The sequence below is a fragment of the Triturus cristatus genome, chromosome 2_2 (assembly GCF_964204655.1).
Source record: "Triturus cristatus chromosome 2_2, aTriCri1.1, whole genome shotgun sequence".
Taxonomy (NCBI): Eukaryota; Metazoa; Chordata; class Amphibia; order Caudata; family Salamandridae; genus Triturus; species Triturus cristatus.
Window position 1 is genome coordinate 1,037,306,916 of NC_140582.1, and position 27,900 is coordinate 1,037,334,815.

The 27,900-nt window shown below is 41.6% G+C and overlaps 1 protein-coding gene across 2 annotated transcripts in view; it reads right to left on the bottom strand.

Annotated features, from left to right (window-relative positions):
* Window positions 1-27,900, bottom strand: part of HGFAC (HGF activator) — an 882,006-nt gene that overhangs the window by 108,000 nt on the left and 746,106 nt on the right. For both annotated transcript variants that reach the window (XM_085642492.1, XM_085642493.1), the window contains one exon: window positions 25,285-25,433. In XM_085642492.1, the coding sequence (XP_085498618.1) occupies window positions 25,285-25,433 (149 nt within the window). The remainder of the gene's footprint in view (window positions 1-25,284; window positions 25,434-27,900) is intronic.

The following is a 27,900-nucleotide window of genomic DNA, read 5'->3' on the forward strand; positions in this document are numbered from 1 at the left end:
ATCACACTGTGAGTCTGTGTGCATTTGGGAACCACTGTGAGAGAAGTGTTTGGTAACATCGTGTATTTGCTGACAGATAAGTGTTGTAAAACATGTCATGTTGTCAAGTTTTAGTAGCATTAGAAGACACTTATGGCTTATGCTTTCATTATATGAGTCAGGCATTGACAGTAAATTGCAGTTGTGAAATATGTAGATTGTGTGCAGTTCCCTTACCACTTGCACTGTAGTGAATGAGTTTTGGTAAACTCATAGGGATAGTGGTGCTTGTCTAGAATCACACTGTGAGTTAGTGTGTATTTGGGATCACTGTGAGAGAAGCATTTGGTAACATCATGTATTTGCTGACAGATAACTGTTTTAAATCCTGTCATGTTGTGAAGTTTTAGTAGGATTAGAATCCAGTCTTTGCTTATGCGTTGATTAAATGAGTCATGCTTTGACACTGATGTGGTGTACTTAAATATGTAGATTGTGTGCCGTACCATTAACTCTTCCAGAGTAGTGAATGAGTTTTGGTAAACTCCTAGGATAGTGTTGCTTGTCTAAAATCACACTGCGAGTCTGTGTGCATTTGGGTAAGGATTGTGAGAGAAGCATTTGGTAACATTGTGTATTTGCTGACATATACCTGTTTTAAAACCGGTCATGTTGTGAAGTTTTAGTAGTATTAGAAGCCAGTCTTTGCTTATGCTTTGATTATATGAGTCAGGCTTTGACATAAAAGTGAAGTCCTGAAATATGAAGATTGTGTGCAGTTCGCTTACCACTTCCACAGTAGTGAATGATTTTTGGTAAACTCCTAGGTATAGTGGTTGTTGTCTAGAATTACACTGTGAGTCTGTGTGCATTTGAGAACCACTGTAAGAGAAGCATTTGGTAACATCGTGTATTTGCTGACAGATAACTAATTTAAAACCTCTCATGTTGTCAAGTTTTAGTAGCATTAGAAGCTAGTCTTTGCTTATGCATTGATAACATGAGTCAGGGTTTGACACCAAGGTGCAGTACCATGTACTATTCACTTCACTGAGGCAGAACTGAAAATGTAAAAGTTTTACCTAAGCACTGTCCTAGAAGTAGTCTGATTATTTAGTCAGTTTCTAAGTACCAAATAGACTGCTTCAAATCTCTATGCAGTATGCATGTAGTGTTCTAACATACTATACACTTGTCTTTTACACCTTCAATTCCCTAGTCAGTATCCATACACTTCCAGGAAACATCCTGTCACTTCCTTTGCAGTCCTCTAGAGACCCATTCAACAGCATGTACTAATCCATTCACTGTGCCAAAACCCAAACACTTATAAATTCACCAAGACACTCTCTTTCCAGTACTCTAATGATTCAGTCACTGCCTAAGTATTCATGCACTGAGCCAGGTCTTAGCACATGGACTTCTTCAAACCCCTATCCACTATGCATGCAGTCCTCTAAGCACCTACACACTTATCTTTCACACCTCCAATTCCCCAGTTCCCCAGCAAACACCCTGTCACTCCATTTGCACTCCTCTAGTGACCCATTCAGCATCATGTACTAATCCATTCACTGCGCTAAACCCTAATAAATTCACCCAGGCACTCTCCTTGCAGTACTCTAATCATTCAGTCAGTACCCAAGTACTCATCCAGTGACCCAGGCCTTAGTATATGGAATGCTTCAAACCCTTATCCACTATGCATGCAGTCCTCTAACCACCTACACAATTGTCTTTCTCACCTTCAATTCCCTAGTCAGTATCCATACACTTCCAAGAAATACCCTGTCACTCCCTTTGCAGTCCTCTAGTGACCCATTCAGCACCATGTACTAATCCATTCACTGTGCTAAAACCCAAACACTTATACATTCACCAAGATACTATCTTTGCAGTACTCTAATCATTCAGTCAGTGCCTAAGTATTCATAAATCTCACACAGCAAAGAAAACCTTCATGGCCAAAAAAGGAGGTACTATGCATTAGAAACGGGAAAATCAAAAGAATTCTTAATACTGCCCTCACACACTTGGTAGTGTCATGCTTCATCATTGGGCCGCATCATACAACCAGGTGCAGACCAACACACTGGATGGAGCGCAATTTTTTAGAGAGAAGATGAAGGATAGTGGTGAGGGTAGAGTGTAATAAAGAAAGGCAAAAACACTAAAGTGTCACTCAAATCATAAAGGAAAACACATTTTTCTCCTGGAAAAACGGGACCAAGAGAGGTGCAGGTATATTTGTAAAACTGCCTAGGTGTCAACCTCTGGCAGGATTAAAATTATCAATATGGGGTATTCAGGGAAGGTAACGACCCTTCTATCCCCACTGCAGTTACCAACATGTTTCTGCCAGCTTTTTATGCGCCTAACCAGGTCGCTCTGGCATTCGTCAGGGTGTTGGTCCCTATTTGCTGGTCTGTCCCCCTATTAGGGTATTTTTTACCTTTTTACTCTGTACAATGTGGGCTTCGCCCCAACGTCACTCTTATCTGGAAATTTCCAGGAGGGTTCACAATTCTACAGTGAAAGAAAAGGATAAATCAAAGAAGGAAAACCAACCATGATTCCCATACTCATTATTCTTATCATTAGCCTTTACACGTTTCGATTTTCCCATGCATTATTTAAAAGTTTCATAGCAACCGATTAATTCAACACACACCTTAACCCCTCACAGTGGGGACACCATACTCATCGTGGACCCAATAACTCAACACCGTGTGTGGGTGTCATGTTTGAAGTTTAAAATCTGTGTGTGAATCCACTGCATAGATATTACTTAGCTAAGAGAAAAACAAGACTTAGCCATCTCACACAACCCAGTGGATCATATTAATAAGTATTTCAATCATGTGAATCCATCGCTACTTACAAGAGTTTACGGATTTTATTCTAAACCCGGGACTGTAGGGGAGGTGCTCTTGTAGTCACACTCTGAATGCGTATGATCAATCAAGTGTCCCAGGGAATAAAGTAGAGAAAACAGGGCAACACTATTAGTAGAATACTTCTTTACTCGAAAAAAAGATTTACTTATATGCGCCCGCTTGCTCATCATTCAAACTCGACTTTGTATAGAGAGCTATGTTTCTCGTCATTCTCACGCATATTCCCTCTATTCTACAAACAGATTCAAGTCTCACCGATGGTAGCATTCAGCATACCCTTGGGCCCCAATTTAGTCAGTGATAGATTCGAAAAATCCCTTAAGGTAGTATCTACTTACTACTCCAAAGAGACACTGTCTCCAGTAACCCCTCACACGTCCTCCGTCTACGTAGGTTATAACGTATTGAGCCTCCATATAAAGGGCCAACAAACCTCATCTCACCGCTCTTTCCCAAGTCGTATCACAGATTCCCATGATTCACGGCAACCCATCGACATAGAAAGAGGTTACTCGATCTAGACTTGTAGTCAACGAAACTCTAATCTTCCTTGAAGATGCTACTTTTAGAAAGAACTGGTCGTTGATTGCCTGGAGATGCTCCAGAGATTGGCTAATTCTTATTATAGATACAGCCAAAAAAAATTCCGATGAACTCTTGATTAAAATCCAAACAAGTGAGGATAATCTGAGAACACAAATACAAATCTAAGTGTTCAAAAAGAAGTTGGAAGAGACAAATAAAATCGTGAATGAATACAAAGACTACCTGGTCAACTCTAAAGTACAAAAACTACAAAAAGATCTAAAGAAGTTTTCCAGGGAAAAAGTGTATCCGTATATAAACGACGAGTATGTGAAAAATAAAGAGCATCTAAACACACAGAAGAAACCAACACGTCAGAATTAAGACATCTCTAGTTCGGGAAGTGAGAGTAGTGACAGTGACTACCAACCCAGATACAGGGGGAGGGGTTGGTCTAGGGGATATATGCGCCCCTATCATTCAGGACCTCAGATGGGATTTGGTTGGCCTCCCATGTACCCTCCAATGGGACCACCCCAATTCTTTCCCAAAGAATACCCGCCTTTTTTAGAGAGAGGCAGGGGGAGGGGCACTATGCATGTATTGTTTTAACGATAGTCACACTTGTGGTTCAAGGCTATAGTTTCTTAGTCAGTTTTTATATAAAATGTGTTTTTACTGTAATGGAATAGTATAAATTTGAAAGTTATTAATATACTCATGCGGCACAGAAAGTATGATGAAACACCTAAGGACCCTTCATCCAAACAATCTTGCACGAGAAGAGGGCAAACAGATGAGAAACACTCCTGTTCTGTATCTGTAAAAAAGAATCACAAATAAATGTATATTAATAACTTTCAAATTTATACTATTCCATTACTGTACAAACACATTTTATATAAATACTGACTAAGAAACTATGGCCCTGAACCACAAGTGTGACGATGGTTAAAACACTACATGCATAGTGCCTACTACTTTGAAGCAGTTCATGCCCTAAAGCCTACCTCACTAAAACTCTACATGCTAACTGACTAAGGGGCATATGCATCAACATTGGCATTTGCGATTCCTTATTAGCGAAAAATAAGGATTCGCTAATAAGGAATAGCAAAAGGCTATGCATGTAGGAATCGCTATTCAAATAGCGATTCCTTAACTTTCCTTAATTGCTACTAGCAAATTGCGAGTAGCAATTAAGGAATGCCATCCCAATCATTCCTATGGGCCTCCAGGCCCATAGGAATGAATTGGAGATTGCATGAGCAAATAGCGAGTACCAGTAGGTTCTCGCAAATTGCTCATGCAATTTCAAGGGTGCAAGGGTGTCAAAATGACACCCTATTGCACCCCTGAAATTGATATGTGCACATATGTTGCACACACACATGCTCTAAGGGCATGTGTGTGCGCAACATGAAACTTTGAAAAATGCACAAAAGTGCATTTTTCAAACTTTTAGCAAATTACCATGCAGTTCATCTTCATGGTAATTTGCTCCCCCTATTAGCGAATTCGCTAATTTTTTAACTTTCATGCATTGCATTTAAGGAATCCCAAATTGAGATTCCTTAAATTAAGGAATCTCAATTTGGGATTCCTTAAATGCTATTGCTATTTAAGGAATCGCTATTTAAGGATTCCTTAAATAGCTATTTTTGCTTTTAGGTTGATGCATTGGGATTGGGTATTTTTAACTCAATACCGGGAGCTATTAGCGAATCGGTATTTTACCGACTGGATTTTGGCTTGATGCATGAGGCTGTAAATGATTCCAGTACTATAAGGAGACACACTGGGTGAGTGACAGGGTGTTTGCTAGAAGAGTATGAATACTAACTAGGGAATTGAAGGTGTGAAACACAACTGTGTAGGTGATTAGAGGACTGCATCCATACTGCATAGGCATTTAAAGCAGTCCATGTGCTAAGGCCTGGCTCACTGCATGACTACTTGGGTACTGACTGAATGATTAGAGTACAGCAAGGAGAGTGCCTAGGTGAATTTATAAATGCTAGGCTTTTCGCACAGGGAATGGATTAGTACTTGGTACTGAATGGGTCACTAGAGGAGTGCAAAGGCAGTGACAAGATGTTTGCTGGACTGTATGGATACTGACTAGGAAATTGAAAGCGTGAAAGACAATTGTGTAGGTGGTTAGAGGACTGCATGCATAGTGGATAGGGGTTTGAAGCAGTCCATATACTAAGGCCTGGGTCACTGGATGAGTACTTGGGTACTGACTGAATGAATCGAGTACTGCAGGGAGAGTGCCTGGGTGAATTTATTAGGGTTTGGCGCAGTGAATGGATTAGTACATGATGCTTAATAAGGTCACTAGAGGAGTGCAAGGGGAGTGACAGGGTGTTTGCTGGATTGTATGGATACTGACTGGGGAATTGAAGGTGTGAAAGACAAGTGTGTAGGTGGTTAGAGGACTGCATGCATAGTGGATAGGGGTTTGAAGAAGTCCATGTGCTAAGGCCTGGCTCAGTGCATGAATACTTAGGCAGTGACTGAATCATTAGAGTACTGGAAAGAGAGTGTCTTGGTGAATTTATAAGTGTTTGGGTTTTGGCACAGTGAATGGATTAGTACATGGTGTTGAATGGGTCACTAGAGGACTGCAAAGGGAGTGACAGGGTGTTTCCTGGAAGTGTATGGATACTGACTAGGGAATTGAAGGTGTAAAAGACAAGTGTATAGTATGTTAGAACACTACATGCATACTGCATAGACATTTGAAGCAATCTATTTGGTACTTAGAAACTGACTAAATAATCAGACTACTTCTAGGACAGTGCTTAGGTAAAACCTTTACATTTTCAGGTCTGCCACAGTGAAGTGAATAGTACATGGTACTGCACCTTAGTGTCAAACCCTGACTCATTTTATCAATGCATAAGCAAAGACTAGCTTCTAATGCTACTAAAACTTGACAACATGACCGTTTTAAAACAGTTATCTGTCAGCAAATACACGATGTTACCAAATGCTTCTCTCACAATCCTTACCCAAATGCACACAGACTCACAGTGTGATTTTAGACAATCAACACTATCCTAGGAGTTTACCAAAACTCATTCACTAGTCTAGAAGAGTTAATGGTACTGCACACAATCTACATATTTAAGTACAGCACATCAGTGTCAAAGCATGACTCATTTAATCAACGCATAAGCAAAGACTGGATTCTAATGCTACTAAAACTTCACAACATGACAGGTTTTAAAAAAGTTATCTATCAGCAAATACATTATGTCACCAAATGCTTCTCTCACAGTGATCCCAAATACACACTAACTCACACTGTGATTCTAGACAAGCACCACTATCCCTAGGAGTTTACCAAAACTCATTCACTACAAAGCAAGTGGTAAGGGAACTGCACACAATCTACATATTTCAGGACTGCACTTCTCTGTCAAAGCCTGACTCATTTAATCAAATCATAAGCCATAACTGTCTTCTAATGCTACTAAAACTTCACAACATGACAGGTTAAAACAGTTATCTGTCAGCAAATACACAATGTTACCAAATGCTTCTCTCACAGTGGTTCCCAAATGCACACATACTCACTGTGTGATTCTAGACAAACAACACTATCCCTTGCACTATACCAAAACACATTTCTTCATCTAGAAGTAGTACTACATTTTAGTATAGAAACATAACATAACTCATGTCACAAATTCATAAACAATGACTGGTTTCTAATTCTACAAAAATATAAAAACCGCACAGTTGTCTGTCTGCAAACACATGAAAATCACAAATGCTTATCACAGAATTGTTTCTACATGCACACACACTGTCAATAAGATTGTAGAGAAAAAAAGTACTCCCTACACTTTAGCAGGAGAAATACATTAGTCTGATTAAAATCAAAATAGTCTACATACATCCCTCCACAATTAAATAACTCATCTTTCAAGTTCTTTTGTAGATTAAGAAGTATAGCAGTCACTCACCATATTTTCTTTTACAGAATCTCTGCACTGTGCACCTCTCAGCAAAAACAAAGAATGGAAAAGTTTCCCTTTCATTTTCCACACATATTCATGTAAACATCAAATCACAATCCTTCACACATAAACTCAAAAGCAAACACACATTTCTATTGGTTAAACATTTCAACCCTTTCCAACTGAAATACATTTCAACCCTTCCCCCAATCTGCCTTCTGCCTGTTACCATAGAAACAGGTCTTGGAACACTGCACTAAGCACACAGGTCAGAAGTTCAGCACACAATGTTCCTACACAAGAGAGGAAGTGTGCTTCACTTTTAAACATATTAGCTAATCATATATAATGTTCCTTACAATCTGTTTTTGTTAACCAATAAGAATCATACCTTTAAAAAACAGAAATATACAACCTACCTTTCAGTGTACAAAGTAGTCATACAACCAATGATTTCTTGTCTTATTTTTAAAAAAATCCGTGGATCCGCGCACCCAACGCGATAGGATGCGCGACCGTGTGCGCATTTCGCCGTTTTTTTTTTAAAAAGAGGGGGCCCCAGTGGGTCCTTCTGGGACCCCCTAAGCACCTCTAGAGGGTCAGAGTATTTCCACTCTGCCCCCTTTATATGTTTTACACACTTATTCCCCTTGCTTCTTCAGCCTCGCTTCTACCGAGGCAGAAAATGGCTGCCAACAGTTCCTGGTTTCGAATGTAGAGAGACACTCGACAGCCAATTAGCATTCAGCGCGCGATCGGGAGGGTGCACGCTCAGTTCGGGGAGGGTGCGCTCACGGTGCGGGTAGGGTCCGCGGATCCTCCCCGGCCATAGATATTTATGTACTTTTAACTCTAAATTTCTCAGGAACTACTGAACGGATTCACACCATTTATGCAAAAGGCACGAGTCTGAACTGAGGACTACCTCTTTGCCAAATTTGGTGTCATTCCGTTCAGCGGTTCGGGCTGTAGCTGCGACAACATGTCCTATGGGAAATTGCATGGGGAAAACGTGTTTTGGGACCCCCCTTTTTTCTCGGCCCCGCTTGACGAATCACCACAAAATGTTCAGGGTAGGAGCGGAGCCGAGCTGGCCAAAAAGTTTGGAAAATTTCATGAGGATTCGTCAACCGGCGCCAGACTTATTGGGAATAGAATGTTGCGGATTTCCTATGGAAAATAGGTCCTAACTATAACTACCTACTGGCGACCGCCAGTAGGTAATACATACATATATATACCATTTACATAAAATCTTTTTTTTCAACGTCATAATTAAATAAAAAATTAAACAACGTAAAATTCTCTAAATGTAGCAACAATTCTTTTACATATTCAAAATATTAATAATTACAAATATTATAATGTTAAATAAACAAAAACATAATATCATAGCATAATTTATAAAATATTAAATTTAATACATATACTGTTCCCACTACAATTTATACTAAACTACGCAAACTATTAAAATTTATATGTGTAAAATGTACTACTCCCACACCACACAATGGAAATCTGGTTAAAATTTACAAATCTCCCTCAATAAATGCAACAGTAGTAAAAGCATTGGATTGCGGATTAGCAACATTTACTGTACCCATTTCAGCCAGTACAACAGTAGCAAAACTGTTGGTGTGTGAAGGGATATATTTACTATTCCCACTCCAATCATTACAACAGTAGGGAAAGTATTAGATTGCAGAGGGGTAAAATTTACTATTCCCATCCCAATGAGTGTAACATTAGGAAAGTGTTGAATAGCGGGCGGGTAAAATATACTATTCCCACTCCAGTCAGTACAACAGTAGGGAAAGTGTTGAATTGCAGATGACTAAAATGTACTATTCCCACTCCAACAAGTGCAACAGTAGGGAAAGTGTTGGATAGTGGAAGGGGTAAAATTTACTATTCCCACTCCAGTCAGTACAACAGTAGGGAAAGTGTTAGATCTGGAGGGGTAAAATTTGCCATTCCCACCCTAATGAGCGCAACAGTGGGAAAGTGTTGGCTAGCGGAGGGGTAAAACTTACTATTTCCACTCCAGTCAGTACAACAGTAGAGAATACGTTGTATTGTAGAGGGGTAAAATTGACTATTCCCACTCCAAAAAGTGCAACAGTAGGGAAAGTGTTGGATAGCTGAGGGGTACAATTTACTATTCCCACTCCAGTTTGTTCAACATTAAAAAAAAACACAATGGGCCCGAATCCGATCTCGGTCGGAGGGGCTCCTGACGGCATCCGTCAAGAGCGACTCCATCTCGTACGCGCGATTTCCGGACGACTCCTACAGCTGTACGAGCGAGCAAGTACGATGCGAGGATAGCCTTGCTCTCCGACCAAATCGTACCCGTCAGCGACACCGTCCGGAAGACTCCGACTTCATCAACGAGCAACGCGAAATAGGTCCGATTCCCGAGGGACCAAGTATGATGCGTGCGTCGAGCAGCCGGATCGACTCGGACCCTCCGACTCAAAAAGGCTCTTGGAAGCAGATTTTGGGGGTCCGTAGCGGGCCCCCTTTCACCCAGGACGCTATGACTCGATCACTGGGGGGGATCCCAAGGATCCCTACACATGCATGCACGGTGCAGGCAGGACTGAGGAGTCTCCGCGACAGAGGGCGCCCTTGTCAGAGACATGCGGTTTTTGTCTTTAGGAGCCTATGCACGCAATGCACACCAGGCTCCCATAGAATTCAATGGGGCTCTGAGCGACTCGAGTCCGTCAGTGCTGCAGCGCATCGTATTCTGTCGGCCAGAGCCCAGGAGCACGAGTCGGTCGGAAAGCTCTACGGGTGCGAGTCGGCCGTAGGGCTTTCCCAGAGAGATCAGAATCAAGCCCAATATCTTCAACAAAATACAATTATTTTTAAAACAAAGTTAATAAAAAAATATATAAATATGTTGAGAAATAAAATAAAAATATATTTAATATTTAAATATTTGTATTTTCATACAAATAAATATTTTTACTTAGAAATTATTCATTAACAAAAACATTAGGGTCCGATTCCAATCCGGGTCAGAAAGCACTCCGACCGAGTCGGATCCGGAGTGTTTTCCGACCGAGCCGGACCCCTACAGTCCGACCGAGCGAGTACGATGCGCATGTATGCTGAGGGACTCGGTTCGGTCGGACTCCCATAGAAGTCAATGGGAGCCAGTTGTACGACGCGTACATGCGCTCCCATTGACTGAATGGGTGCGTCTCGAACAAGTGGGCCCCCTACAGTGGGTATGCGTCGGTGCCATCCACGCCGTACATGCCTGTGTTGGGGAGACCCATAGGTCTCCCCCTGTGTTCGAGTCGTAGGGCTGCGGGTGTCAAGGGGTCCGACGCGGACCCCCGAAATCCGACTCCGGGAGCTTTGGCGAGCCGGACACTCCTGCTCGCACAGGCTGCCCGACGCGTGCATCGTACTGGCTCGGTTGTTAATCGCATCCATTACACGCCACGGTTAGCTTCCGACTGAGACGTACGGAGCGGTTCGGACCCGGAAACGACTCGGTCGGTGAATCTCACGTAGCTCGCATCGTACTTGCTCGCTCGTAGAAGCTGTACGAGTCGGCTGGAAAACACGCGTACTTTTTCCGGCCGGATCGTGTTCGGTGCCCTTCCGACCCGGATCGGAATCTGCCCCTTTTATTACATACATTTAGTTTAGTTATTTCCCACCCTATAACACTACAAAACACACAACCTGCACCTAAAAAATTATTTACACTATTAATATAAACATTCATCAACAAACTAATTTTCATTGACTAAATATTAATTATTCATTAATTAAAATTAATATACTTCGAACAATAAATCCCCACTCAGCACACAACACACTCGTAACATTTAACAAAAAATTATTTACACAATTAACAAAACCCAAAACCCACATCTAAAACCTAAAACAAAATGTATTTGCACAATTAACCTAATTAATTATCAATTATCCCCGTGAATGTGTCCTTCTGTAACAAAAACTGATGCTCATGTAAAGCCCTCTAATACCCGGTTTCTCGGGTCTAGTTCACGCTATATAAAACTCTAAAAAATATATATATATTAAACAAATATTAACTAGAAAACAAAGTATAATCATTAAACTTTATTAACTTCCCACTCTTCACCCCTATAATGCCCAGAATCCACACCTAAAATTAAACTTTAAAAACATTAACTACACGATTAAAATTAATGTTCAATTAAATAACTAATAATATTTAACAACTAATTATAAAGTAATTAAAAATGATTTACTCCCCACCCTTTACCCATATAAAGCCAAACCCCACACCTACATATAATTAATTAAACAATTAACATAATTGTTGATGAATTAATTCATATTAATTATCAACTAATTATTAATTAATTAAAATAAATTACTTTCCACCAATTACCCCTATAGCCCCACAACCCACACCTAAAAAAATTATACAATCATAATGATCAATTAATTCATGTTAACAACTAATTATTAATTAATTAAAAATACATTACTTCCCACCCTTTATTACTTTAATCCCACAACCCACATCTAAAAAACAAAATGAAACAATTAACATAATTAATTATCAATTAATTAATTAATATTATCAACTAATTATTAATTTTAAAAAATTACTTCCCGCCCTTTACCCCATAACCCTACAACCAGTACCTAAAACCAATTCCACCATTAACATAATTAATCATCAATTAAGTAATATTAACTAACAACTAATTATTAATTAATTAAAAATATATTACTTCCCCCCCTTTACCCCTATAAACCCCCTCACCCCACACATAACATTTACCCCAAAAAATTAAAAGCACAATTAACACAATTAAAAAAATAAATAAATATTATTAAATAAAAATAATCATTAATTCATTATAATTAAATTGCTTCCCACCTTTTTACCAATAAACCCACAACCCGCTACGGGACTAAAAAACTCAACATTTATTTAAACTAAATTTAATAACTGCTGAAAATTTAACATGTATATTAAAAAACATAAACACTTATACAAAAAAATTACATCACATACATTTAAAATATATACTAAAATACATAACACTAATTAAAAAACAATATTTTAAGCAACTATATTTTTGCAAACGATATTAATGACTTCTATATTTTAAAAATCGATATTACTTACCTTCAAATCGATATTCTTGACATTGATATTCTTTTTTTTTTTTTCTTTTTTAGTCTTCATTCTGCCAGTTCACTTGTTGGCAATACTCTTATCCTTCTCTGGTGATCCAAACCAGGTTAGAGTCGTTCCACACAAGAGGGAGGCCGTTTCCGCTTCCAACCTTCCCTGGAGTGCCCGTAGCATGGAAGGAAACAGGACCGACGGCTAAACATTGGCTTAATCATAGGACCTCAGGTTTTGCGACCAGTCCACCAGCTTAACCCATACCTTCTCTCGGCTGCTTGCACATAACAAGTCCTGTTTACTTACATATATAACGCTTCTTTTACAATCCAGGGAAAGAGGAGGGGCATCCGACTTCCACAATTTACAAATCTCCCGCCACCCTAAAAGAATTACATAAAAAATAAATCTTGCATCCAACCTGCTAATCGCAATATCATTGTTTTGCCAAACTCCAAAAAACACCAGGACAGGACTTACCCTCACAACAATACCTATAACTTCAGTAATAAATTCACACACCTCCGACCAAAAATTCACAATGTAAGGACATGTCAAAAACATATGAAAGTCATCAGCAGTGGTATTTCTACATTTTGGGCATACATAATGAGTCCCTGAAAATTTCTCTAATTTTACTGGAGACCAATATACCCTATACGCAGTAAAAAGATGATTACGTTTCAGATATGCAGGTTTGACAATTTCCCTGAGTAGGGTAAAAGAAACTTCCCAGGTTTCCCTCAAATTGATACTTGGGATAACTCCTCCCCATAGTTTCTGTAGATCACTATCTAAATCGTCTTCAGCCTTGATCAAAATATTATACCACAAAGCTACCTCCTTCTTGACTGTACCAGTTTTTAATGCTTGATCTAACCAGGAATCATCCTCTGCTTCATTCCATTCTTGGCGCACCCACCATGCGGAAAGCTGATAATATTTGAACCTGGTAAGTTGAACTCCTGTAATTGCATTCAAGGTTACCCAATCAACCAGCTCAATTCCCACCTTCAAGTCACCCCAACAAGAAATTCCCGCGTTCCTAAAGGGGAGACTGAGGGAATCATCCAGACACTCAGGGGTCCCGGGGATTCCCAAATCGGGGCCCTAGATGAATAATAAGTGATTCCCAATTTCTTTTGAATTAGGACCCATAATTTCAAATTTCCAATAAAATCTTCAACCTTACTTTTTTGAAAAATTTAGGGTCCCCAAACTTAAACAAAAATTGATCTTGACCCTCCCTCAGTTCACCAAGCATTACTCCAAAAAGAGTTCCTACCGCATAGCTATCTACTTTACTTAAAAGCATCCGACAATTCTTGAAGAAAAAAGCATACCCATATATCAACAGATCTACATGGGCCAGCCCGCCCTTCTCCAACCTCCTCCTTAGTTTCTTCCATGATATGCGGGTACCCTTGGAGGCCCAAATAAAACTGCCTAGCCTTCCCTGAAACTTGGCTATCTCTCTTTTATCAAATAAAAAAGGAATAGAATTAAACAAAAAAGTAATTTTAGGCAAGATCACCTTTTTGATAAGATTCACTCTACCATATAAATTCAATGGTAAATTTGCCCATCTCACCAGCGCCTTCCCTACTTCCTGGCTAATCCTTTTCCAATTCACCGTGGTAACATCTGTCAAATTCTGAGTTACAATAATGCCAAGATAGCGCATGCTCGATTTTGCCAAAGGCTGTTGCTTAGGTTGGTTCCATTCCATAATTATGGTTTTATTTATGTTTACCTTATATCCTGAAATTTTCCCGAATAGTTCAGCTTTGGTCATTAATAGGGGGATAGACACCTGTGGGTTCTGGGTATAAAGTAAAAGATCATCGGCATAAAGGGATAACTTAATCTCAAAATTTCTATATCTAAATGGAACAATAGCAGCATCCTTTCTAATCAATATAGCTAGTGGTTCAATATACATATCAAACAAAAGGGGAGATAAAGGACATCCCTGTCTAGTTCCATAAGAAATACTGAATCAATCAGTCAATTCACCATTTACAAACACCCTTGCTCTAGGTAAGCGATACAGGAGTTGGACAGCTTTAATTAAATTACTTGGAAATCCAAATCTCCTTAAGACCTCCCAGAGATATGGCCAGTGTACCTGGTCAAAGGTCTTGGCAGCATCTACTGCTACAACAGTCACTGGCAGTTTATATGTCTTCGCCAGATCATCTATCCAAGTATTAAAATAGTTAGTTTGGTAAGCTGCCTCCCTGGAATAAAGCCTTTCTGGTCATTGTGTATGATATACTTAATAACCTTGGCGATCCTCGTAGCTAGTACCCCAGCAAAAACTTTATAATCCGTATTCAATAAAGACATGGGCCCATATGAGTCAGCCAACATAGGGTCCTTATTCGGTTTTAAAATTAATGTTACTGTTGCCTCTGCCCAGGTTAATGGAGGGTCTTCTCCATCTTTTAAAATTAGATTGAACAACTCTTTTAGTACAGGTATTACTTCATCCGAGAGGCAATGATACATCTAAGTTGGAAGGCCGTCAGGCCCTGCGGCCTTGCCTCTCGCCATTTTCCTGAGCTGCTGTCTAATCTCTTCTTCTGTTATCTCAGCCGATAACACCCTCATCTGATCTTCACTTAGATTCGGAACTTCAATATCCTTGAAAAAACCTTCAATACTGCCCATCCCAGGAAAGATATCTTCAGTATAGAGATGGCTCATATGTCTCGAGATTTCCCGCCCTATACTGGCATTGGTGTCAACTATGTCTCCCGTCACCTCCTCTCTGAGACTTTTGATTACATTTCGAGCTCTATCTGTCTTTGCTTTCCAAGCCAGTAGTGTACCACTCTTCTCCCCGTATGCAAAATGCTGTAATTTACTAGCCCTCCATCTATCCAATAATATTTTATCAAGGGCTCCATGATATTCCGCTTGCAGTAATTCTAATTGCTTTGTAAGGGGGATCACCACACTAGGGCACTCAAGTGAGGCTTTTTGTACCTCTTGTTCTTTATTCTTAATAATTTCCAAAAAATGTTCTTCTTGTTGCCTCAAACTACGTTTTTTACCCACCATAATACCCGTACCATTAGATCTTAAAAAGGCCTTGAAGGCATCCCACACGATTTGAGATTTTGCCGACCCTATATTAGCCTCGAAGAAAACGACTGCCTCTTCTTTCAATTTAACTATAACCCCCTCATCTGATAAAATCGTCCTATCCAGCGTCCACCTGATTTCTCCCCTCTTATATGGAATATTCAATGATAAAAGAACGGCAGAATGATCCGATATTATGGCGGGTACATGATTAACCATTTCAACCCCTGACACCAACTCGCGATCTAATAAAAAATAATCAATCCGTGAATGGTGCCCGTATTTTTTACTAAAAAAAGTAAATCCTCTCTTATTCCCCATCTTAAATCTCCATATATCGATTAAATTAACCTCCCGGATCATAGTTTTAAGAACTGTCATGGTTTTACCTATGGTAACATATTTAGCCTTGGAGGTTCTGTCTAAACTTTTATCCAGAACTAAGTTAAAATCCCCTCCAAGTACCACAGATGCGCTAGAGGACAATAAGCATGATTCCAGTTTAATCAAAGCATCAGGGTTATCCTCGTTTGGCCCATAATAGCTAGCCACAACTACTGGTGTTCCTTGTATCCTAATTTTAATCACCGCCCATCTCCCAGAAGAGTCTGTCTGATGGCTTTCCAATATAATACCCTTGTTGCATCTAATAAGAATGGCTACCCCCTTCGTATTGTAATTCTGATCTGAACAAAACATATCCTGAACCCAGGCCCATTTCTTAAAGGCATCAATACATTCATGCCTCCGCAAATGAGTCTCTTGCAACAGAATAACACTGGCCTCGGTTCTCTTCAAAAATTCCATTACACAAGCTACCTTTCTCTTAGACCTCAGACCATTCACGTTCCAGGACATAAAGTGCACTAAATTATTTTTCAATTGTCCCTCGTTAGAACCAAATTACTACCAATCCCTTCCACATCCTTCATCTGGTGTGCTACCACTATACATTTAACAGATTCCACAAATGAGTACTCCCTAAAAAAAGGACCGGCAACTATATAGCAGAATGAGGACAATATTTTAATTTTTTCTCCCACATGCTCCCAACCACCCGTACTCCCCCACCCCCACCCCCGGGGAACCCCCATCCTATCCTACCGGCAGAGCCTATGAGGTCTCGCCATGTGAGAGTGAAGTAAAAAAAAAAGAAAAAGACTAAACAAAGGTGCACTCCCCAATAATGTCGTACCTCTAAATAACATAGTGACTACCCATGTTACTTCTTAAACTATTTATATATATAGTGCTCTATACATTTAATCCCTAATCTGGGCTTCCCATCGATTTTAACAGGCAATCGACCTCCGTGGAGTCTCTAATAGTATGCATTTTGTTTTGCCACATGATCTTAAGCATAGCAGGAAATTTCATTTGTACTTGAGCCCCCCTGGAGCGTAATTCATTCATTTTAGAACCAAGTTCCCACTGCCTCTGAGCAGTCCTTTTCCCCAGATCAGAACGGATCTGATACGTTACATCTCCAAATTTTAACTGCCGTTCTTTCAATGCGCGCCCCAACACCAACTCCTTCACTGAAAAAGTTAAAAAGTTCACCGAAATTCTTCTGGGAGCCTTTCTCCCTGGATGGAGCCTGTAGGGGTCTCTATGTACTCTCTGAAGTTCTTTTTACCAATCTATATCCAGTCTTTCCGGTAGCAATTCTCCCAATAGCTTACATATGTAGCCTTAAATGTCCAATCCTTCTGCGTTCTCGGAGACCCCTAAAATACGAACATTATTGCGCCGAGCATGTATCTCAAGCCTTTCCAGGTCGTCTTGTAAGGACTTATTCTCCTTTCTGAGGCCGGCTATTTCCTTCGCATTTACACTGGTGACCTCCCCCAACACCTTCACCTCCTCCTCCAGTGCTACCGTGCGCTGAGCTATTCCATCAATGTTTTGTTCCAAAATCGCACATTTCACTTGGATCTCTTTCTGATTGTGTTCAGAGGTCTCAAACCTAATCAGGATATCCTGTCTCATGCCAAGTAATAGATCCGTCACTTGAGTCGCTAAGGGAACCCCAGCCGGGGGGCTGTCGTCACTCCTCGCCCCATCTTCACTATCCGTACACCCCCTCTGAACAAGTTGTACCATCGGCATAGACGGACTTTGCAGCGGGGTAGTCAAAACTCTTGTGGGGCTGATAACATGTTCTTCCAGACTCTCTGCCCCGATATTTAAAAGAGGGGCAAACTGATTGTCCAACCTCAGTCGTTCACTATGATCATTACACTCCGCTTCCTCTGAGACCTTCTCCAATCCTACTGAGCCTGCCACCTGCTCCATGATTTTAAAATAAGACCTAAGAGAGGGGGGAGGTTTGGATACAAGCCCTACTTCTTTTGTCCTACACTTTTTTATTCTACCTCCCTTTGGGGGTTTCTTGACCGGCTTCAGAAGACTAACCTCTTGTTTAGGCTACTGGCACATAACAATCTTTAAGAGGTCTTCTTTCTGCAGGACGGCCAGTTCCAACTGGGCCTGACTAGCACCCCGCTGCTGGACTCTACTGAAGGGAGTCTTGACCTTCAAGTGCTGTCCCCAAGATTCTGGACCCTTAAATGGTGACAAAGTATACTCCTCCTAAGAAATCCTGAAACCTAGGACATACAAATCTTTTGCTCTGAGAACCAGTGAGCAACAGAGACCAACCTGTCAAGCAGATCCGAGAAAATGGATTGCCTTTGGGCAAAAGATTCAGGGTGCTCCCCACTATGTTCTTCTCCATAGCAGCAAATCTGATTCTGCTAGACCTCGCGCAAAAGCTATCAATCTTGTTCAGCTACAGCCAGTCTGCTCTGTGCCACATCTACCAGGGGGTTGAGCTCAGGTTAATTTAGTCACTCAAGGATGCGCGCTAACAAGGATTCTTGTTATTATTTGAGATGGGTACTTACCCTCCTCTAATAATAGCCCAATTTCTGATGCATATATCTTGTGGCAATGCAACAAAATATTCAGAGATAGTATCCGTTTCATCCCCATTCTGACATTGATTATTTTGATTCATCCCCTTCGACCTTTGCTTGTTTAAAGTATTAGTCACATTTTAGATCAGCCCATACTACCGACCAGTGACGGCAGGCACAAGTAAGTGCGGTGTGGGGGGGAAGTGACACATGATGGGATAAGAACAAGCATTGGCATAGCCAATAGGTCTTGCCTTTGGGACCTTATAAGTGTTTGGCCATGCAACAGTTGATGTGGTTGCACCAAGGATATTGTGCTGGATAACTAAACTCTTATAAGGTCCCAAAGGCGAGACCTTTTGGCTCTGCCAAATGCTTGTTTCTTTTACGGTGTAGTGCTGTCACACAATTAGAGATCACTAGATTAATATGTGTTAATAGAAACCTGTTTTATGTTGCTGCAAAAACTGAAGTTTCTTGATCAAAACTTTTAACATAGGCGGTAGGTGTTCATTATATTCACTATGAAAATGGAGAGTTATGGTAGGTATGCACCAACTTTGTTGGTAATGTCCAATACCAAGACATGGATCAAGGCAGATCAAACATACCAGGGTCTCCTATGAGAGTATTGTTTGAAAATTTTGGGATGTCGCCAGACGACATTATAATTATATGTTGTATGCTGCAGCGTTGTCAATTATTGTTACCCACTCTTTCGGTTAATTTTTCGCATTATGTCTCCATCGTCAGTTATTCCCTTAAAAAATGTAAGCAAAAGCAGCATTTCCTACAAATCACAGGTGCTGTTTTAGTGACATAGTATGCTGTTTGAGCAACACACAGCCTCTGACAGGAAACTGTAACTTTTAACAAATCAATGCTTGTTGACATAAAAGTCAAAAACATGTTTAAAAAGTGTTTCATAACAGGCACAAGGAACTAGCTACTAACACTGTTTAAATATACATGTTTTCTTTAAACAAATTGGGTCTTAATCATAAAGGTATTTTAGAGTACGGAAAGCAGTATGCATGAAGTACTCTAAACTACACTTGAATATATTTGGGAATTGGCCCCAAAACATCTAAAGTGGGACTATTCATAGAATGTTCACATACAGTTAGTACAATTAGAAAGGACAGAGCCCTATTTGAAATGTTACTAATAGCGAGTTGGACATTTTGGGGCTGATTCAGAAAGATAGCTAAGGGTAAGTAAAGAAGTACGTCTATAATCCTACCTCCTGTAATCACAATGCTTTTGTGAATTGCCAGGTTATTAAGTTTGTAGATTTATATAGAGTGGCTTATCACCCGTGAGGGTATCCAGGTGCTTTCTTTGGGCACGGGAAGATTAAGTGATTTACCCAGAATGATTGGATGTTGGACCGATGCGGAGACGTGAACGCAGGTCTCCAGCTCCCGAGTTGGCAGCTCTGGCCGCTGTGCTACATCCTCCTCCAGTACAATGTGGCGCCCAATAAAGCAAATGTGCATTGTGCAAAAGTAGCCCTTTCTCCTTGTCATCCATCACTCCAAAATCTAAGCAAAATATTGAATTTCTGCGATCTTCCTTCTCTACTTTCTCTGGATGGCACATACTTGGTATCAATGCACGTGTAGCCTCCAGAAAGGGACTTATAGTGTCCCAAAATGCATGTAATACCTTCCGAAAGTCTCACTGCCGCAAAAATGTAACTTTGATGGGCTCATTATCTTGTCAATTCTAAACGTTGCACGTGGGAAAAAAATGATTCTGCGGTTAATTAATGAGCTGTCTTGATTATTTACACGTCTGCGGTAAAACAAAAGTGACTCAATATCATATTGATGTAGCCAATGGTAAATCTATCAGGCAACAACCTTATAGACAGCTACTGTCTCTGAATTCTAATAACGACGACAACAGTTAATATGAGCACCACAGAATAAACAGACACAGGCTTGCAGAGAACGATCGACCCGATGAAATTAATCGATTCACGAAAATTAAAGGATGTCCATACAATAAACAGCACTCGGCTGCCAGCTGAAGGGCCATACATCAAAACATCTTCAACCACGACAGCAAGTGCGCAGCTGACCAGATAATTAAAACAGTAGGTGGGGGTGTGTAAGCTGTGGTCTGATTACAAAATACGACGAAGAGTCAGGGCGCTGGTCGAGCACCGAAGGATCTTATCATGGACTAGTGGCGGGGTGCCGCTCGCGCCAGGGATAACAGGAGGAGAGGCACAGATAACACGAGGAGAAGGCACACGGAATTTTCAAAGAGATTCCAAGAGATAGGCACGCAAGGCTTAATGAGCCTTGACAGAAACCCACATGGCGGCTGCGCGCGTGCACGCACGCGTGAACGCAAGCTTGAGGCCAGCAAAAGCCTCTGATAGCACTTTCAAAAAGCAACTCACTAAATTTATTGCAGAGCAGCGCATGCGCTGGCTCAGCGAGACCTAAAAATGAAATAAAAAAATCAATAAAAGCACTTACCTTGCTCTTGGTGATATGGAGTGCGCAAGGTAAGTGGCTTTATTTATTTCATTTGACCTATCTCGTTGTCTGTCAACTTCTCCCTCCGCCCTGCCCCCACTCTGCCCACGGCTCTTACCTGTGCCGGCCGGCCGCCACTGCCACAGATTTTGGAAGTATGGAATGTCAGTGATGATGCAAGGTTTTTCGTGGATTATTAAATTTTTTCAGTAGTGATTACGAAAAGAATCCATTTCCCAGTCGGACACATCAGAGGAGCAGGATGACAGTGGCAGTGGATGAGAGCTCAGCCCAAAGCAAGTAAAACTACAGATTACTGAAACGTCCCAGCCAGTGAACCTCAGTAGATTGCATGGGGAATCCCCCTATGTAAGATGGCTTACATGTGATGACACGGCCGTCGTAGATCACAATATAATGGAGACCATCAGCATTGCGATTTCAATTTTTTTATTTGTGATGGGAGGTACACTCTCTTGAGATTTGCTGGGGGAACGCTTGTCAGTTGTTTGGCTGCAGAGTCTGGCTGCTCATGTGAGCACAAAATGTAGCTAGTACATAACACATAGCAGCATATTAAAACTCTCTTCACATTGCGGCTTTGCTGTCAAGCACAGGTCACTCACCCTATCCAGCCACCATTCTTCCTCTACCTCCACCATGAAGACGGTGCCTGGTCTGCCTTTCTCAATCCTCCGCTGTGCCCAAGCCTGGCCCTCTCTCCTATGGAGACAAGGCCAACCACATTCTGCACTTGGAGAAAAGGATAGGTCTGCATTTACCATCCGTCCCATCTGGTCATGCCCATGACGTCTTCCTGTGTCTCTCTAAGTCATTGTGTCTTTCACATTGGCCTCACGGCAAAGACGAGTCAAATGCAGGAGCAGAGCCAAACACCTGCCCTTTGATTACGAATAGAAAGGTCATAAGTTATCAGCAGACTCTCAGCCTGTGCTCACCCTGATTACAGACAGTCCATGCCAGGACCATAGCGATTCTGCCTGCTGCTGCAATCTTGGGAGTTTAATGCTGATGCTGCCCTATTTCTACTGCCACAGATAGAACGAGGTTGCTTAGGGGCTTCCATCCCAAAGACAGTCTTCTGAGTGCAGGGCAAGCCTCCAGCATGTGCTTGGAGTCTGTGATATAAACCAGGGTTCTCCAAAGTCGGTCCTGGAGATTCGGATCCATGCAAGATTTTTAGCATATCCACATTCAGATAAATGTATTTATCTTAAAATCTGGCATTGATCTGGCCCCTCAGGACCGACATTGGGGAACCCCGATATAAACCAAGGTCTCTTGACCCCACAGTTGACGGTTTTCCCTAGAAAGTGCCAAAAGATACATAGGAACCTGTCTGCTCATGTTACAGACAATACCAATCCCTTTGCTTGAGAAGCTATATTATAATAAATGGGCGCCTGAAATCCGTGTATAAAAGCTAATCTCTAGTTTCTTCGTGACAGTCCATTTGTGAGGTCTCCTTGCTGCTCATTTGTAATAACTTATTTCATTAGAGTTCGGACGTCACGGTGCCCGCTATCAGAGTCAGTAGCCAGGATGAAAGGCAGTTCATGGAGCATAATTACAGCTGCAGTTTATAGAAGTAGACTGGCAACTAGTGTTTCCTTCTTCTGATATATTTTTCTAAAAAGAAAAAGTGATCAGTGATTTGTTTCACAGAATAGTCATTGCAGAAATATAGAATATTAGCATGTTTATATACATTCGAAGCCACAGCATTTAAACCTGTCTTGGAGTAAACTGATTCTAATATCTTTTTTGCAATTTGCTTTTTGGTGTGTTTAATTTGCAATGCATGTTCTGTTTTATTGCTCTTGTCTGCAATGAACTTGAAAGAGCAAGATACCAATTAATTAAGCGGTTTGTGGGAAGGTTGCTGGTGTGACCATGTATATTATAAGGAATAATACCATATATTATGAGGATATTGCGGATCATCAAGAAGTTCCATGACCATATAGCAGAACGAGGTGCATATGGTCACGGAACTCCTTAGTGACATGCAATATCCTCATGAAATATTGCAGGGGGTAGTTTATCCCATATATCCTGCAGAAAATAAAGAAACCGGATCAGTTAGAAATTCTTTCACTTAGTACACAAATTCCTCGTGATCTCCAGGAGGATGGTAAATGTTGTATAAACTAATATAAACTAGCGTTATTGAAAACAATCGATTTATATGTTATTATTTTCTACTTTGTACTCAACAGGGAAAAAGATTTTTTCCTGCTGAGCTTTTTTTTTTATCCTACTCCTCCCCATAAAATAGGAGGTCAATTTGACTCCAGTAGCGGTTCGTGGAGGGAGTGCTGCGGGGCGGTGAGGCGGGGGAGGGGCAGGGTGGGGGTAGTAAACTACGCAAAACCAAAGGGAATGATGGACGGAGTGTTGAACATTGCAAGCACTCACCCCCAGTCAACTGATCTGGGTTTAATCCATCACCGTTCTTTAGTCCACTCTGCCACCCCAGTTCAGACATGGCCATATGCAAATCAGTCTGACCCTGTGCCTCATGGGAACAGTCCAGCCCGAACTGCCAAGCCATGTCTTCCCTGGACCGGAAGCAAGCTTCCTAGGACCGGTTTCTGGCATTTCAGCCGTCTTCAGCCAGGCTTACTTGAATCCAGTGGCAAAGTGAGCAAGGGACTCACGTCTGAGCATACCCTGCCAACTTATGGCGAACAAAACAAAACCAAAGGGAATGATGGACGGAGTGTTGAACATTGCAAGCACTCACCCCCAGTCAACTGATCTGGGTTTAATCCATCACCATTCTTTAGCCCACTCTGCCACCCCAGTTCAGACATGGCCATATGCAAATTAGTCTGACCCTGTGCCTCATGGGAACAGTCCACCCCGCCAAGCCATGTCTTCCCTTTAGGCCCAGATCTCTGTACTGGGGTGGATGTATGACATTGTTCTGCATTCTGTCCATCAATTGTTGTTTTTGCATTTGTCATCCCGAGTGGGACGGGTATGCTCAGACGTGAGTCCCGTGCTCTCCATGCCACTGGAATCAAGCTATTCTAGTTGAAGAGGGGTGAAACCCCGAAACCGGTCCTAGGATGCTTGTTTCCAGTCCAGGGAGGACCTGGCTTGGCAGTTCGGGCTGGACTGTTCCCATGAGGCACAGGGTCAAGACTGATTTGCATATGGCTGGGTTCAAATTGGAATGACATGGTGAGCAAAATAACGATGGATTTAGGCCCAGATCTCTGTACTGGGGTGGATGTATGACATTGTTCTGCATTCTGTCCATCAATTATTGTGTTTGCGGTAGTAAACTATGACATATGGCCGAACAGAGTTAAGTAACTAAATAAATAAATAAAACGAATTACATTGCGCGCGCTGCATTGCCAAATGCGATGCAGAGCGCACAACGAAATTTGTTTTATTTATTTAGTTAGTTACTTAAATCTGTTTGACCGTATGCCATAGTTTACTACCCCCAACCGTGCCCTTACCCCGCCCCGCCCACCGCCCCGCAGCACTCCCTCCACGAGCCGCTACTGCTAGCGACTCCCTTCTCATACAAAACGCACACCTACAACTACTCAGGCCCACCCAAAGTGTAAAGGTTTTGTGAATCTGGAAATATAAAGACAGATAACCAGCGACCCTCTTGGAGCAATTACAAACGATTGATTAGATGCATTTAGAGAAAGCAAATGTAGCCATTTTGATATGTAGCCATCATTTCTGATAATGTAAAAAATCCATATACAATGCGAAACATATTTTTACGAAATTCACAGGTGCTCGTTTTGCACTCTTAAAATGATTTACCTATGTCAGCAAGCCTCCTCAGGACGGTGGGTAGTGGGCGTTCTACAGTTGAAATGTCCAGGAAATTTATAATCACCCACAAATTTACATATTTGTAGGTATTGCACTTTCCGACCCCTTCCCAATCCCGAAATGGTCAGATATGTTACTTCCGTAAAACCCAGGTGTAAAAGCTAAATATTTACCCGCATTTGAAAATATACACGTGCTGGGCAGGCAAAAAATGTATTTACCAAATCTTTCCGGGTTTATGCCTGGAAATCTGCCTCTGACTTACGTTTGAGGAGTTACCTGGAAAAGTTTTATTTTCAAACTAAATATTATACTAGGCAACTGGTGAGTTGCCCTTCTCGTCTGCATTTCTGATGAAACATTAGATGAAGATGCTTTTTAAAATACATGAAGGAAGGAATGTAATCAGCCACATTCACAGCTCACCTGGCAAGCATCGATTCTGCAATCAGTGTAGCCTGCACAGAACATGTTGTCGGTGATTTCACTCCCATACACCTCCGGGCTACTGCATTTATTATCAGGCAGGATGGGGACGATTGCCTCTTGCAAGTGGTTCGCGTATTCCGTTGAGTCTAAAGTAAAAAACACACCATGGTTACACAAGACAGAGAAAAACAAAGGGCTGTTCTGGCTGAAATTAAGATGAGATACTTTCACCTTCAGGATAGAAGGGAATAAGGCTAATAGAATTGTAAGTGAAAAACCACAGGACTCGGATTCAAGTAATCACAGTGCCTAGCCTTTGTCTCTCTAAATGATATCTTGGCCAGTGGAGCTAGACATTGGGGAGCAGCAGGTGTTGGATTAATCAGGTCCAGCGCTGCTGTACGCAAAGGAAGGCCTCAGCCTTAGGGCACCATCTAGTGGTGGCGAAAATACCTACAGAATGTCTGAAAAAGATGCCTTCTCCAGTGCTGACACAGTATGAGGAGCTCTCTGGCAAGCAAAATACTATTTGATGTGGAGCACTGAATGCACCCCACTGTACTTGCACATGTAGATCACCTGCAGACATCCACTTCCTACTTGACAGGGGAGAATCTACAGCGCTGATCCTCCTTGACCTCTCTGCGGGGTTTGACACCGTATCTCACCACACACTCATCAAGAGACCGCACCAGATTGGGATCAAGGGAGACGTACTCAAATGGATTGCATCATTCATCATGGGACGAACACAGAGAATCCGCCTACCTCCCCTCACCTCGGAACCCAAGAGCATGGGGTGTCCCTCAAGGTTCATCCCTCAACCCCACCCTCTTCAATACCTACATGACACCTCACGCCAGACCCCATTGAGTGTAAACGCACTATCAGGGTTCCTGCTTTGCTTTTGTAAGAAACCTGTGCTTTGAGATCCCCACTCATTCCTGGATACCTAGGGGTGGATGTCCTGTGGATGTCCTGTGTAACTGACCTACCCCAGTCTTTCTGCCAAAGCTCTGCCAACAAGATTTCTGCTCCTAAAGGTCCTTTGTTCAGTCCTGAGATGTACTTCAAACCTTATCAATAGAGCCGAGGAACTCAAATCACTGCCACCTGGCGGAGTGGGAGCCTGGTAGAAGCAGTTCAGGTTTGGCTAGGATTAAGGTAGCTGAAATACAGAGAGAGGGGCCCCACAAAACCTAAAGGGACAGGGCACCGGATAGGACTTAATTGTCAAATGTATAATTCCCTTTGGATACGTTTATTTACAAACACTCCACAGCCACTCACATACAAAGAACCAAACCCAACGGGAGCAGGATAGCGAGACACTTATACATTCAATTGATTAAAAAGCCTGTCAACAGGTATACCCCTATATAAAAAGCAACCCAGGGGATGGGCTTATAATTATGTCCATCTCCACTTGTGTTCATTATTTTATATCTCATATGCAGGTTAAAGTTTGCCTCGCTGTTAGTTTATTTTAATCAAAAAAGGCGCCTCATCGAGTTTTTGACTGGTGAGTGAATAATTATTCATCTGTAGCAGGAAATATGAATGGCAGTTGTTGAAATGAGGATGAGTGAGATGTTAATTTGAACAATTTGAACAGATGGTGTTTTATTGGATATGGGGGTAGCATGAATGCCGTATTGATGCTCCAAATGTTGGGTAAGCACTTGACTGTATGGATACAGGAACACTTATAGTAACCATGGTGCTAATTTTAGGTGATGTAATGCATTGTCTCAAAATATATGTTATGTGAATTTCATGGAAAAATGGATTATAGATTTATTTTTCTTAACTAGGTCTTATGAAAAATACATAGGAGAGGAGAAGATATAAGTCTTTGTCCTGAGGAAGGTGGTTCGATTGTTTTTAATCCACTGAAATGCATCGACGCCTTGTCTGTTGTTAAATTTGCACTGTGGGGAACCAAATTTGGATAAAGAATTGATCCCTTGTAATATGTTGGTTTTATGCACTTTTACAAATTAACGTCCTGATGACAAATGTGGTTGTCTCCTTTAAGTCCTTTCCGATTTTTATATCATTAAATTTGTATGATTTATGTTTTTAGATTTTTTAACACTTAGGGGCCCATTACGATGGCGGGCGGACTTACCGTAACGGTAAACGTGACCGATCGCCAGAGGTGCGGCAGTCCCATTGTGCCCATTAGGATGCGACCGCCACCATGGCGGTCGCATCCTGCATATTTAACTTTGTGGCGGGCGGTGCTGTATTCAGCACCCGCCACAATGTTAAAAAGGCCTGTTGTGCATTGGCATGCACAACGCGACAGGCACCGCCCAGTGCCTGCCACCTTGTGCATGCCAATGAAGGGGGGTACCATGGGTACCCCCCATGTGCACCCCCTACTCCCCCCCAACACCCGGGGGCCGTAACGGGCCTCCCAGGCCAAAGACCGCATGCCTTTCCATGACGGAGTCTCTGCCATGGAAAGGCATTCTAACGCACCCATCATAATATGGAAGGCGGTGCCTGCAATATTATGGGCCTTTTCCGCCCGGCAGGCAATCATGACGATTGCCTGCAGGCAGAAAAGCAGCAGACGGTCTGTCCGTCCACCGCAGTACCCCCTGC